The sequence below is a fragment of the Odocoileus virginianus genome, chromosome 17, assembly GCF_023699985.2.
Source record: "Odocoileus virginianus isolate 20LAN1187 ecotype Illinois chromosome 17, Ovbor_1.2, whole genome shotgun sequence".
Lineage (NCBI taxonomy): Eukaryota > Metazoa > Chordata > Mammalia > Artiodactyla > Cervidae > Odocoileus > Odocoileus virginianus.
In genome coordinates, this window is record NC_069690.1 from 49,780,082 (window position 1) to 49,793,792 (window position 13,711).

The window sequence follows — 13,711 nt, forward strand, 5'->3', positions numbered from 1 at the left end:
TAGCAGGTGTCAGAATTTCTCTCCTGAAAACTCAGTAATACCCCATCATATGGACAGACTCTGTTTGGTTTATCTATTCCCAGTCAATGACTTTATCATATTGGCTTCGAGTCTTTTCTGTTTCTTTCTCCGAGAGTTGGAATTGCAGCCCATCTGTGACATTCCCATTCCAGCCACCTCACCCTTCAAGGCTGGCCTGCACCCTGCCCAATGTGGCCTGGGTCTCAGACATCTATGATCTCTGACCAGGAACCAGCTTTCCACACATCTGCTCATTTATACAGGCGACATCATGCCCATGGTAGGCACTCCCAGCTTGGTAGGCAGCCCTCATGAGCCCCATGGACAGGAATATTTGGTTGGTCCAAGTAGCTGTTGCCTGGGCTTCTGTTTCATTTTTGCTGGAATTAGCATTGCTTTTTGCCAGTGTATCAGGTGTTGGGTTTTCTTTTTATGTTCTCAGTCCTTCCGTTTCCTCTTCTGTGAATCGCCTGCTTTTTCTGTTGGGATATTGCTCCTTTTTGTGGGGAGTCTTTAGGAGTAGGAGTTCTATATATATTCTCAAGCTGATTGTTTGATTCCTAGTTTATTTTTTTTAAAGAATGAGTTGGGTGTTAACTCGAGTCCTTCACCTATCCCTTGTGACTCCTTCCCAGCAGAGGTGGCCAGCATGTGTTAGGACAAGAGGCTGGGCTTTGGGATGATGACACACGGGTCAGGTGAGGATGGTGAAGACCTGGAGGGGTGGGAAGGAAGACAGAGAACCAGGACATTCCCTGGGAAGCAGAGGGCTGAGAACCTCAGGAAGGAAGGGACACAGTGGTGAACCCTAAGCAAAGAGAAAGCCTGGAGGCTTCCCTGGTGGCTCAGATGGTAAAGAATCCACCTGCAATGCAGGAGACCTGGGTTTGATCCCTGGGTTAGGAAGATCTCCTGGAGGAGGGCCTGGCAACCCACTCCAGTATTCTTGCTTGAACTGTGGTGTTGGAGAAGACTCTTGAGGGTCCCTTGGACAGCAAGGAGATCAAACCAGTCAATCCTAAAGGAAATCAGTCCTGAATATTCATTGGAAGGGCTAAGGCTGAAGCTGAAACTCCAATACTTTTGGCCGCCTGATGCGAAGAACTGACTCATTAGAAAAGACCCTGATGCTGGGAAAAATTGAAGGCAGGAGGAGAAGGGGATGACAGAGGATGAGATGGTTGAATGGCATCACCAACTCAACGAATATGAGTTTGAGCAAGCTCCGGGAGTTGGTGATGGACAGGGAAGCCTGGTGTGCTGCAGTCCATGGGGTCACAAAGAGTCAGACATGACTGAGCGACTGAACTGAACTGAACTGCTGTGGAAACAGGTTCCTCTAGACTGGTCCTTTTGTAGGAGGTGCACACTTTGGGCTTGTGGGATCTTAGTTCTCAACCAGAGATTGAACCTGGGCCTACAGCAGTGAAAGTGCCCATTTCTAACCACTTCACTGCCAGGGAATTCCCTAGACTGGTTCTTAACAGGGTGATTTTGCCTTCGAAGGATATTTGCAATGCTGGAGACATTTTTGGTTGTCATAGTGGAAAGGGGTGCTAGTGGAATCTGGTGAGTTGAGGCCACGGATACTGTAAAACAACCTAAAAGGCACAGGACAGCCACCACCACCAGGAATGGCCCAGCCCTGAGTGTCCGTAGGGCCACAGTTGAGAACCCACTTCCTCTGTATGGCCTTGTGCTAGCAGGACCCCTTCTGTGGTTGCACAGCTTCCGTTTGCAGCTTACCTATGTGGGACACAATGTGCCCCAGGGATGCCCTGTCCAAGTTGATGACCCTGATGTCCTCTCTCTTCCTCCCCTAGGCAGGTCTGGAAGAGCCCCACCTGGGCCCAAGTGTGCGGAGGATGGAAACATTGCCCCGACAATGTCTCTGGGCCGCCTCCTTCGCCGGGCCTCCTCCAAAGCCTCGGACTTCCTGACCCTCACCCCGGGTGGTGGCGGCGGCGGCGGCGGGCCCCCCACCGTCCTGGATGGGGAGATCATCTACTCCAAGAACAATGTCTGCGTGCACCCACCAGAGGGGCTGCAGGGGCTGGGGGAACACCACCCAGGTGAGCCCGGCACAGGGAACCTGGGGTCACGGGCTGGGAGAAGAAAGCTTGGGGTGACAGGTCCAGAGAGAGCTGGCTGATCTCTCTGAAGTTAGCAAGCTTCTGTGTCACTTTCCCATTTGCCCTAATTTCCCCATCTGGGAAGCACATCACTGACCTTTGACTCACAGAGAGGAGGCAGGACGGTTGAAGGGGAATTAGCTGTGTTTGCGATGGAAGAGGCCATTCGTGCATACAGGGCTGCTGAGAGAGGATTGCTAGGAGGCGGGAGCGCCCGACTGCAGGGAGGGAAGCGGGGCATCATCTTCTTCAGGAAGCTGCCTGGTGGGGGGATTTCCCCCAGGCCCCCTTGAGTGTGTGCAGGAACACAGCCCTCAGGTCAGGCTTGGTGGTTTCATCCCTTCCCGCAGCCCAGAGGGTGGGATGAGGACCTAGCAGGTTGTGAAGTGGGCCTGGGATGCTGAGGACATGGAAATCATTGATCCTGCGCACCCTTTGTGCTTAAATCCACTGTTTTGAAATGGGGGAAGGAAGCTCTCAGCCTCTGCACAAATGGAGATGGAGGGTCCTTTCCTGGCCCTCCACACCAGAGCCTGGAGTTGCCCTGGGCAGTTCGAGGGACACTACAGCCTGTGGCTCTCCTGAGTCCCAGGAGTGGGTAACTTTTCCTGTGGTGACAGTGACTTTGCTATCTTTTGCCAAGCTGCAGAGAAAGAGACTGCGTTTTTTCCAGGGCTCCAGTTGTATTCTGAGCCCCCAAACAGCAAGCTCTCCTGTGCACGAAGGGAGTGGGCACAGATTCTCTTTGCAGGAGTGTCACTAATTGTGACTCTTCTTGGGCAGGGAGCTTAACTCTCCGGAAGTATTCTTGTCCTTCTGCCTTGATAAGCATATCTTTACAGTGGACAGTTAGCTACAGATTTAGAGTCACCAGACCCTCCAGGTTCCAAAGCAGGAGAGCCGACTTCCAGTCCCAGCTCTTTCCTGGGTTTTAAGGACCCTGAGCCTTCTCCAGGGGACATCACAGCCCCGTCCAAAGCCCCCACAGATAGGTCAGGTGGGAAGCCCTGAACAGGTCTTGGAAGCAGATTCTGAACTGTCAGGGTGGGGGATTCCAGGGTCCTGGCTCCTGAACTGTGCTCTTGAAGGCTGAGTGGCGTGTTGCCTTGCCCCTGTGGATGCCTGACCATGGGCCCAAATTCCAAGGACTCAGGGGGCCAGGAGCAGAGGTCCTAGGCCTGAGTCTGAGGGTGTTGCATGTTCTGGGCATAAAGCAAAAATAAAAGCTGCAGCCTTTGAAGGGCTTCTGGTATCATCCTTGCCTGATGGGAGGCAAGGGAGAGGGGGCCAGAGGTCTCAGGTTCCCTTCCAACCCAAAGCCATGTGGAGACACTTGACCTCACCTGAATGTTATGCTTCTGGACAACTGGTTGACAACCCCCGAGTTCCCCACTGTTTTGGAAGTGGGAGCTGGGCTAAGGATTCTGGGTTGAGTCAGAGCCCTGGGGCATGACAGGGACCCCAGCTCCTGCCCCAGGGGCTTCTCAGAGACCCAGAGGCCTGGGAACCTGGGTGCCATAGGCCTAAGAGTTAGGACATCCCCAAATGGCAGGTGTCTCAGGAGGAAAGGCCACCTTCCTCCCAAACTGAGCATTCAGGGGCCCTAAGAGCCCACCCATGTGCTGCTGGCCTCAGAGAACTGCTCTTCTCTTCTTTGTCAGCAATCCGGGACATGACATTGAAGATGGCCCTCCTTCCGACAAGCAGTTTTAAAGAAGAGATGCTGAGAAGCCTCAGCCAACAGGGAAAGGCCCAAATGCCACTCATCTTGGATTTATCTTTTGTGTGACGTAGTGATAAAGTCTGCAGCCTGAGTCCCTCCTAAGATTGCGATGAAGCTGGTGGCACTTCTGGGTCCCTGGGCGCCTCCCCAGCCACCTGGGCTCATCCAGACTGGGAGGCTGATGGAGGCAGGGGAGCCCTGGGGCCCCTAGAGCCGTGGACAGGGTGGGGCTCTGAACAAGAGGAGGAGGGAAGGCACAGGGTATCCTGCTGCTTGAGGGCTCGCCCCCAGATCTGCTCAGTGTGTGTGCTTAGAAAATGCCCTCGACTCTCATTCATCCTGAGTTCAACTGTATCCCTCGGGGTGCCTTCTTAGGGCCGGGCTGCACAGCCCCACGGTTTTCTCGCCTGGGTGTGGTTCTGGGAAGAAAGCAGCTAGAGGCACTTGGTGCACGGCCCTGCCTAACCATCTGTGCTCCTGACCCCTCATAGGCTACCTGTGCTTGTACATGGAGAAGGATGAACTGCTGGGGGCCACCCTCATCCTCGCGTGGGTCCCCAACTCCCGGATCCAGAAGCAGGACGAGGAGGCGCTGCGCTATATCACCCCCGAGAGTTCCCCCGTGCGCAAGGCACCCCGCCCTCGGGGCCGGCGCACCCAGAGCTCAGGGGCCCCCCACCAGCCATCCCCCACGGAGCCCAGGTCCACCCTGATCCCCAGAGACGAGGACATCCTGGTGGTGGCCCAGAGCATCCGAGACACCGAGTGCGTCAGCCCTTCGCCTGAGGATGGGGAGAAGCTGGCCCCGGGCTTGGGGACAGACGGCCCCCTCCCAGCCTTGCCACCGGCCCATAGCGACTCAGGAATCTTGTCAGCGGTCAGTTCGCAAGATGGGACAGAAGAGGGCCGGGAGCCCCGACCCGAGGTGGGTGAGGAGGAGGGTTCCTTGGAGCTGTCGGCCGAGGGTGTGAGCAGGGCCAGTTCCTTCGACTCGGACTCAGAGGCCTTCTCTTCACCCTTCTGCCTCTCGCCCATCAGCGCCGCCCTTGCTGAGAGCAGCAGCTCCGTGTTCTTGGAGAGTGAGAGCGGGTGAGTTCCCCACTGCCCACTGCGTCTCTGGGGCCAAGAGCAAGGGCCTGTGTCCCCGCTCTGCTCACTGAGCACGGAGGACGCCTGCATCCCATTGCGCGGGCACCAGAGTGCCTTCACTTCATGCCACCCCAGGGGGTTGTGAAGGACACACAGCCCGGGCTGGGGGGCTGGGAGTTCCCTCCCCCGTCTCTCCCCTTCCCTAGGACTAAACCTTCCCAGCCAAGTCTGACCAGCCCTGTACACCAGTCCAGACCCCCTGGGGCCAGGCCTCAGCATCCTGGCGCCTTCTGTGCTCATCACTGGAGGGACTGAGATGGTCCGTCAGGCAAATTCAGGGAGGTTGGGGTGGCGGCAGAAGGCTTGTGGGAGAGGCCTGGTCCCCAGCCAGGCTCTGTGCTCTGCCTGGGGCCAAGCCAGGCACAGGGCCCGGCCTGCCAGAGGGGCCCTTAGCCTTTCTACTTCTCACACCCTCAAGCTGTAAGAGGCTGGAACGCAGCCCCAGGGGGAAGTTGGCAGCATTTACTGTACAGCCGAGAGCCCAAGGGGACCAGATGCCTGGGCACATTAGCGGGCTCACTTTCCTTGCCACACACACAGGGCTGGGAGGGGCAGCCCTGAGATGTTGTCTGAAGGGGGAGGGTTATCATAGTGTCACATGGCGTCGTTAGGGGGCCTCGGGGCCTCCCAGAGGTGGGCGTGCACAAGGCTCGTGAACCACAGGCTTGGGCTAACTCAGAGCAACTGGGGCAGGCGTGGGATGGGCAGGCGTGGGACTTGTACACCCCCTTCTCATGCTTGGCTGTGGTCCGTGTTCTCATTAATTTCCAGGCGAATGATGGTGATGACAGTAAGTGCTGACGTTAGTCAGTCAGCATGTAATTCCTGAGCTCACGATGTGAGCTGGGCATGTGATCAGTGTGGATGTCTGAGTTTTGCCTGGGTGCAGGGCATGTGGGCCATGGATTAATTCTTTTTAGGCCCACAAGAACCCCAAACCCTGTGAGGTAGGTGCTCACATCACCCTCTGTGTATCGAAGGGAGAAGCGAGACCCAGAGAGGTTAAGGAACTTGCTGGAGGTCACCCAGCCAGTTCAGGAGCTGAGCCAGATTTGAACCCTGCTGGGTTTACAACAGACCTAGAGCAATAAGGTCACAGGAACTGATGTGAGAAAAGGAACAGGATGGGGAATGTGGAGCGCTTTGCTGCTTTCAGAGGGAAGGAATTTGGGATGAATTCTTTCCTGTTTTCTTCCCCAGTAAGATGCGGTCCATTAAAGCCCAAGGGTGAACTGATGACATTCTTCTCACGTACTGAAGGGTGCATGTAAGGGTGAGGTCAGCTGCAGCCAAGGACTCCAGTGCCCCATGAGGTTCCCTGAGCCATGCGTCTTTTCCCCACTAGGGAACCAGGCTCAGAAGGAAACTTGAAGCCCTGCCTGAGTCCCGCTGCCAGTGGGGCTCTGTCAGAGCTCCCCCTGCTGGTGCCATGCTGCCACTCTTTCCCCATCAGCCCTTCTCAGCCACTTTCTGTCTCTATGGATTGCCTGTTCTGGACATTTCACATCAGTGGGATCATGCAACTTGTGTCCTTTCGTGCTTGCCTCCTTTCACTGAGCACAGTGTTCTCAAGGTCCATCCAAGCGTGTCAGGACTCCATTCATTTTTATGACTGGCTAATACTCCACTCCAGTATTCTTGCCTGGAAAATCCCATGGACAGAGGAGCCTGGCAGGCTACAGTCCATGGGGTCGCAAAGAGTTGGACACAACTGAGCCACTTCACTTCACTTAAATACTCCCAGCAATTTTCACCTCCTGTTGGATTTGGGAACTGCTTGCAGACTCCTAACCTGAAGCTGGATGCCATCTGTCAGGTGTGGGAGTTTGGCTGTCCCGTCATGAGTCCTTTTTGTGGTCATGCTTTGGAAACCCAAGTTACATCTTCCAGACCCCTGTTCCACCCAATTTAGTTTAAGTTCATGTTTCTGCTTAGAGCTGCAGGGCATGCTCGGAAGGAAGACTGTAGTGTCGTGAGGGAGATCCCTCCCTCGCCGTGGAGCCTCAACAATTCCATATTGCTTGCTTTTCTGGCTCAGTCTGTCCAATTCTGCCAAGGCTTTGGGCTGGGGCAGGATCGCCATGAATGAGGTCCCCCTCCTTGCCTCCCAGGAGCATGTGCTTCAGTCAGGGGCTGATGTGAAAACAGGCTGTTTTTGAGATGCAGTGTGAGAGGTATTACATGGAGGCATCCTGGTTCCTGACCCACTCATGCTTGACAGGTTGCTGGAAGTTTAAAAAAAAGAAAAAAGCAGCTATGGATTTCAAGAGGGACTGGGTGGGCCCTGGGCTCTGCATTTTCTGCCAGGCTGCTCCTGCTTCTTTGCTCCTGGAGTTGAGCTGCAATTTTGTCTCCCCACAACATTCGAGACCTGAAAGCAAAGCTGGTGTGTCTCCACTCCCTCCTGCCCCCCACCCCACTACAGCTCCCACCCAGTGATGGGCCTGGAAATCTGGACTAAATGGTCAGTAGCGCTGGGTGCTATAGAGCAAGGCTTCCCAGCCCAGCGAAAAATGAGAATGCCCCAGGCAGCTTTGAAGGCCCCTGATTCCCAGGCCTACCGAGACTGACTGAAGCAGAATGACTGGGGTGGTCCCTGGATATGGGCAGATTTTTTCCTCTCTGCGCATGGGTCTCCAAAGTGCTGCTGGGCTTGAGAACCACAGTTGTGATGTGGGGAGCTTCCCTCATAGCTCAGTTGGTAAAGAATCTGCCTGCAATGCAGGAGACCCTGGTTCAATTCCTGGGTTGGGAGGTCTGCTGGAGAAGGGATAGGCTACCCACCCCAGTATTCTTGGGCTTCCCTTGTGGCTCAGCTGGTAAAGAATGCGCCTGCATTGCAGGAGACCTGGGTTCGATCCCTGGGTTGGGAAAATCCCCTGGAGAAGGGAAAGGCTACCCACTCCAGTATTCTGGCCTGGAGAATTCCATGGACAAAGGAACATGACAGGCTACAGTCCAAGGAGCACAGAGGCATGGACCTTGTAGAGAGGGCATCTGGAGTGAGGTCTTGGAGCACCAGCATCTGCTGGACCAGACTCCCCACAGGGAGCTTGTCTTTGAAGATTTGAACGCGCCGGTAGTGGCTCCAGGAGCAGAGGCTCTTCATTTAACTGGGAATTGGGTCCCCTCGGGGGAGCAGACAGGCTGGCTCACGGGATCCCTCTAGTGGCAGAACCGAAGAACTACACGTGGAGACGGCGTGTGGCTGGGCAAGGGTTGGAGGAGCAGCCCCCCATCTGAGAGCCACTTAAACGTTTTGTGACGTGGCAAGTAGTTTACGGAAAGGTTGAGTGGTTAAAATCACAGTGTCCATTTGTGTGCTACCTGTGGGGTTTAACCAGGCACAGCCTCATCCCTAGATGAGGCCACCTGCCATGTCACCCCAGCATAGTGATGGCTGGAAATTCTTGACCACATGAGTATCCAAAGACTGTTGGGAAGTGGGTGGACAAGGAAGGCTTTGTGGCTGACTTGCCATCACGGGCCCTTCTCCCACTGAGGACTGAGTTCTACAAACAGGGATTAGAGTCTGTGGCTGTCTCAGTCCTGTACCTTCCACAGTGTCAGAAATCAAGGCTTTGGGTTGGGATGAAGGTGAGAATAACCACCAGACAAGATCAGTGGCCAGCCTGTCATTCGTTTATGTCCTGAGAGGTGCCTGGTCCAGTCTCTAGGGCTAGTTGGATGAGGATGTCATATAACAGGACCCCCATGTGGACCCCTATGTGGCGTCTCAACTGCCCCCCTGCCTGGGGAAGTATGTGGTGACATTTACTAGCTGAAAACACAGCTCCCACTCCCTAAATCAAAAGGTATCTTCTGGAACTCATCCCAAGAACCAATCTAAATTACAGAAATAAAGCATATTTGCATGAAGATGTCCATCTTACTCTTCTTTATAATGGAGGGGAAAAGGGAAGAATCTACAGAAAGAGTTGCATCCATTACGGTTCATCTTCCAGGTTAAGGAGTTTTAATGGGGGCCTGTGAGCCCCCTGAGGTCTTCCACCACTTCTTGTATGTGTGCTCATGGGTGTCCGTTTACCTGAGGAGGGGGCACTTCTGGCTCCCCCAAGGGTGCAGAACCTTAGTACTACTAGAAGATTGTGCAGTATTAGTAAAGGTTATACAGCAGTGTGGAAATTTATGGTGTATCAGAAACAAAGCAGGTAGCAAATGATGTACACGTTTTGACTGAAATCCACGGGAAGACCTGATGCATGAATGAGACCATCCAAGCAGCACTGTGCCATCGCGACAGCGTCACTGCCTTGCTCACCTGGGAGCACGTGAAAGGCGGCTAGTGTGACTGACAAGCTGAGTTTCTAATTTTACGTGATATTGATTGAGATAAATTTAAGTGACACATGTGAATGCCCTATTGGACAGCACCAGCTGAGAGGAAGCTGTGCCAATATGTTAGGGCAGGGTGGTCATGAGTCATTTTTTTTCTTTCTCATGTTTCAAAGATGTTACAGTGTGACTGTATTAATCATATGATGAAAAAAAGCTTTAAAACTAGATAGCCAGGGACTTCCCTGGGGGTCCAGTGGTTAAGAATCCGCCTTCCAATGTAGGGGATGTGGGTTCAATCCCTGGTTGGGGAACTGAGATCCCACATGCTGCAGCTAAGGGTTCTCATGCTGCAACTAAAATATCCCACATGCCCCAACTAAAGAACCTACACGCCGAAATTCGAAGATCCCATGTGCTGCAACTAAGACCTGATGCAGTCAGATAAATATTTAAAAAAAATAGATCACATAGCTGATAGCCGCTGCATAGCTCAGACCAGCTCACCCCCGTCTGCTGTCTTGCATGCTTGTTAATGAGAAGGCCCCTTAGGACCCCGTGACCCTCCTCCCCAGAGTTGTCATTGGTGCCCCCACCCCCAGGGTAAATGCGTGCCTCATTTCCTCTCTCATCCCCTCCTCTTGTCATTCTTGGTGAGTGTTCTGGGGACGGCTGTCCTGAGTGAAGGGTGGTGTTCAGCTTACAGAATGAGCTGGGTGGCCTTGCACTTTGAGGCTCTCACCTTGGCATCACTGGGGCGGTGGTCCAGCCAGCGCAGACTCGGGTCCAGGAGAGTTGGGTGCAGCCATGAGGGGTGACAGCTGCCTGTCCCCGGGGTCCTACCTGGATGCTCCCCTGCCTGCCGACCTCTCCTCCTCTTTTCCCACACATGCTGTGGTTTGGCCAGCCATTCCCCACAGCCTCACCCTTCCCCAGCCTCCTTCCAGCTGGAATGTGCTCCCCTCCCCTGGTGAAACCCCAGCCAGACTGTGGCCTCCTCCATGACCCCGGCTGGCTCCCCAGAGCTCCTGCCGCTTTCCCCAGGCATCCTGTTTATGTGGCATTTAACATGTGCTGCCTCCTGCTGTTGCTTTTCCTTGAGCTGTACGGTCTTCTGGACCAGTGCCGTCCTATAGGACTTTCCATGGTGGTGAACGCTGTCCAGCGCAGTAACCACTGGCCATGTGTGGCTGTGGGCTCCTGGCAATGTGGCTCTGGAAACCGAGCAAGTGGATTTTTAATGTTTTCATCTTTAATGAACTTAAAGTCCAGTAGCCACAGGCGCTGAGGGCTTCCATGTTGGACACTGCAGGCCCAGAAGAAACTGTGCTTCTGGGGGGTGGGAGGGGGAGAGTCGTAGTCACCATCCTTGCAAAGAGGAGCCCCTCAGACTGCTCTGTCAAGAGAGAAAGGGGGAAAGGCCAGAAAAGTGAACAGGTGTCCCCACCCCCCAACCCAGGGGCTGGTTTCCTAGGGGGTGGATGGCAGGAGGGGTCACAAGCAGAAGCCAGTGAGGAGGGAGGGTAACGATGGAGCCAGCCCCGAGGGCAGTGACTGCGACAGCATGACGGCTCCCACCCCGCAGAGGGAGCCAGGCTGAAATAAATGGCATCTTAAGTGCTTTTTGCCTTTAGGAGGAAAAGGCTCTATGACACCAGAGTATCAGCCGTAAAGGCTGAATTATTCATACCGTCTCGATGTCGCTGGTGTAACTGGCCGTGCTTTTCCTGCCCTGCTCAGGGGAGAATCCAGCCTCAGAAGGACATGAAGCCTGTGAGCTGGGTGGGTCAGGGCCAGGTGCTGTCACTGATGGGGGTGCTGCCAGGAGGGACCCAGAGGGTGTCATGCTGGTCACCCGAAGCCTGGTGAGGGGGCAGGCTGTGCGATGCCATGAGATTCTTCGTTGCTTTGGGTGGTTTTCATAAATAACCTTGCCGTTCCTTTTCTGTCCAACCATCTTGGTGCAGGCAGGCAAGCCTGCAGGAGAAACTGCAAGGGGTCGGGGGTGATATAAGCAAGGAAGACACTTTTCACCCCTTCCCACCCAGAGTAGCTAAAGCAAATAAGAACCCTCTCCCAGAGGTGGGAGATGAAGAAAGAAGAGGAGGAGGGGCCAGGAGGAGGGGCCAGAAGGTTGGGACCCTAAAGAGATGAAGAGGGGGAGCAACAGAGAAGGGCCAGTGGCTGAGCCAGCGGATGTCCTTGGAGGCCATTCCAGCAGTGGGACTGGGGATGAGGTGAGGGAAGCTTCCAGGGCTGTGCCACCCAGGAGAGGAGGGTAATGGTCAGAGAGCATGAATGTGGGTCCTGGAGAGATTTAAGAGGCGGAATGGCCAAGAGTTGGTGAGAGGTGGGATGGCCAGGTGCTAGGGGGGCACACCCCCCAAATTTCTGGAAGATATCTCTGGGCTAGCTCAGTACTGGGCCAGCCCGGGTGTCCCGGACGCCCCAAGGATGCTCCTGAAACACCCACCCTCACCCCCTGGGGGCCCCCAGCAGCAGCCTGGCAGCCGAGAAGCTGGCAGCTTCCAAAGATCTGTTGTTTGGGTTTGTTTGTGCTTCTGTAACCGGGAGCTGAGATTTATTTCTTTAAAACATCCCATCTCCCGACACCCTGCAATCTGTTCTGTGCGTCGTTAAGACTAATCTTGTCTTATGTTTCTGTAGCACTCGGCAGGCTCTGTGCCGCATCTCTCCCTCTACACCCCCCCCACATCCCTGCTCCATGTGCGGCCCCCCAGCCAAGGTGGCAGTCACTCACCACTCCCCTGCTCCATGCCTAGGGCTAGCTGATAGCAGGGCTCCAAAGGAAGCCCATTTGAGAAGGGCAGCTGGTGGGACTGAGCCCTTGGACCAGCCTGGGAGCCTCGCTGCCAGGCAGGGAAGCCAGGCCCTGCCTGGGGCAGAGGATGGCCCTTCAGTGTCTATTCCACAGTTCTGGAAGCGCGCTGGCAGCCAGCTGCCACTGGCTCCAGGAGCTCGGAGAGGCTGCCAGGGAATTCAGGCTGGGTCTTGACGGTGCCCAGTCATTTGATGTGAAACTTAGGGCGGCTGTTTGGCTCAGACATGCTGTCTGGGGAGGGAAGGGGCAGGCCATCTGGGCTGGGCCAGGTCTGCCATCAAACGTAAACCAAGCCCTGTGTGATCCCCGGGGCATGAGCTTGTCAAGGTGTTTTAATGTCTCTGTCTCAGTTTCCTCATCTGCGCGGTGGGGCCACTGTGAACACAAAGGTGATGAGGAAAAGCGGTTCCAAGAGGCTCAGCACAGAGTAGGCAAATGGCAGTCATTTACCAGGACACTAAAAATAAAAGTGGCATTTTTATGGCACCTATCAGAGTGCCAGCCCGATCCTAAGAGCTTTGTGTTAGTTTCTTGGGGCTGCCGTAAGGAAGGACCGTAAACCGGGTGGCTTAGAAAAGTAGAGAGGTTCTCATGGTTTTGGAGGCTGGGAGTCTGAAATCAAGGTGTTTGAAGGTCCAGAGAGGTCCTCCCTGCCCTTGCCAGCTCCTGGGGCTCCAGCTGTCCCTTGTGGCCATGCCCCTCCAGTCTCTGCCTGCGTCGTCACGTGGTTTCTCTTCTTGGGAGGACAGCAGTCCTTGGATTTAGGGCTCACTCTCAATCCAGGATGCGCTCATCTTGGGATCTTTAACTATTTACATCTGTAACTTGTTTCCAAATAGGGTGGCATTGGGAGATGAATTTTGGGAGACCCTATTCAATCCATCTTAGGCTTTGTGGGCACTGACTGTTTAACCCTTGAAACAATGCCCAAGGTTGGGGTGTTCTTCTCCCATGGTAGAGAAGGTTGGGGCACAGGGTCACAGAGCGAGGCTCCCAGCAGAGGTACCAGCTATGATGTTAAAAACAGAAAAACAAAACAAAATCCAGCCCTGTTTCCATCATTACTTGGCACATGAGTCGCCCTTACCGGCCTAGTCTTAGTCCTGTTGGCCCCTTGGGTCTGTTTGGGTCCCCTCCCCCCCCCCCCCCCCGATAGGCTTGTGGGGCTAGAGCAAAGATGCTGTGAAAATCTACCTGTGACATAAGTAATATATGTCCACTTTGGAAATTTGGGAGGAAAGGCATAAAGAAAATATTTATGGTTATCAATCCTTCCAGCATTGCTATTATTTTGGTTTACTTCTCTCTGGCCTTTCAAAGATGGGGATTGTAATTGTCCATCTGAAGAGTCAACAGATCTTCTCTGTAAAGGGCCACTTAATGAGTGTTTTTGGTTTTTTGAATGGCACAGCCTCTGTGTAGCTTTTTAACTCTGTCCATAGAAAACAGCCACTAACAATATGAAAGTGATTGGGTGTGGCTGGGTTCCAGTAAAATTTGATTTATGGATTCTTTGTATTTCATATAATTTTAATGTGCCATGAAACA

General features: G+C 54.2%; 1 protein-coding gene across 6 annotated transcripts in view; it reads left to right on the forward strand.

The window, feature by feature from the left end:
- The window catches only part of TBC1D16 (TBC1 domain family member 16), an 89,205-nt gene that overhangs the window by 17,953 nt on the left and 57,541 nt on the right, over nt 1-13,711 (forward strand). For 4 of the 6 annotated variants that reach the window (XM_020899348.2, XM_070479816.1, XM_070479819.1 and 1 more), the window contains exons 2-3: nt 1,845-2,093; nt 4,368-4,965. In XM_020899348.2, coding sequence (XP_020755007.1) covers nt 1,907-2,093; nt 4,368-4,965 — 785 coding nt within the window. In that variant the 5' untranslated portion in view covers nt 1,845-1,906. Of the gene's footprint in view, nt 1-1,844; nt 2,094-4,367; nt 4,966-13,711 lie in introns of those variants that run through there. The other 2 variants (XM_070479817.1, XM_070479821.1) reach the window with 2 other exon arrangements.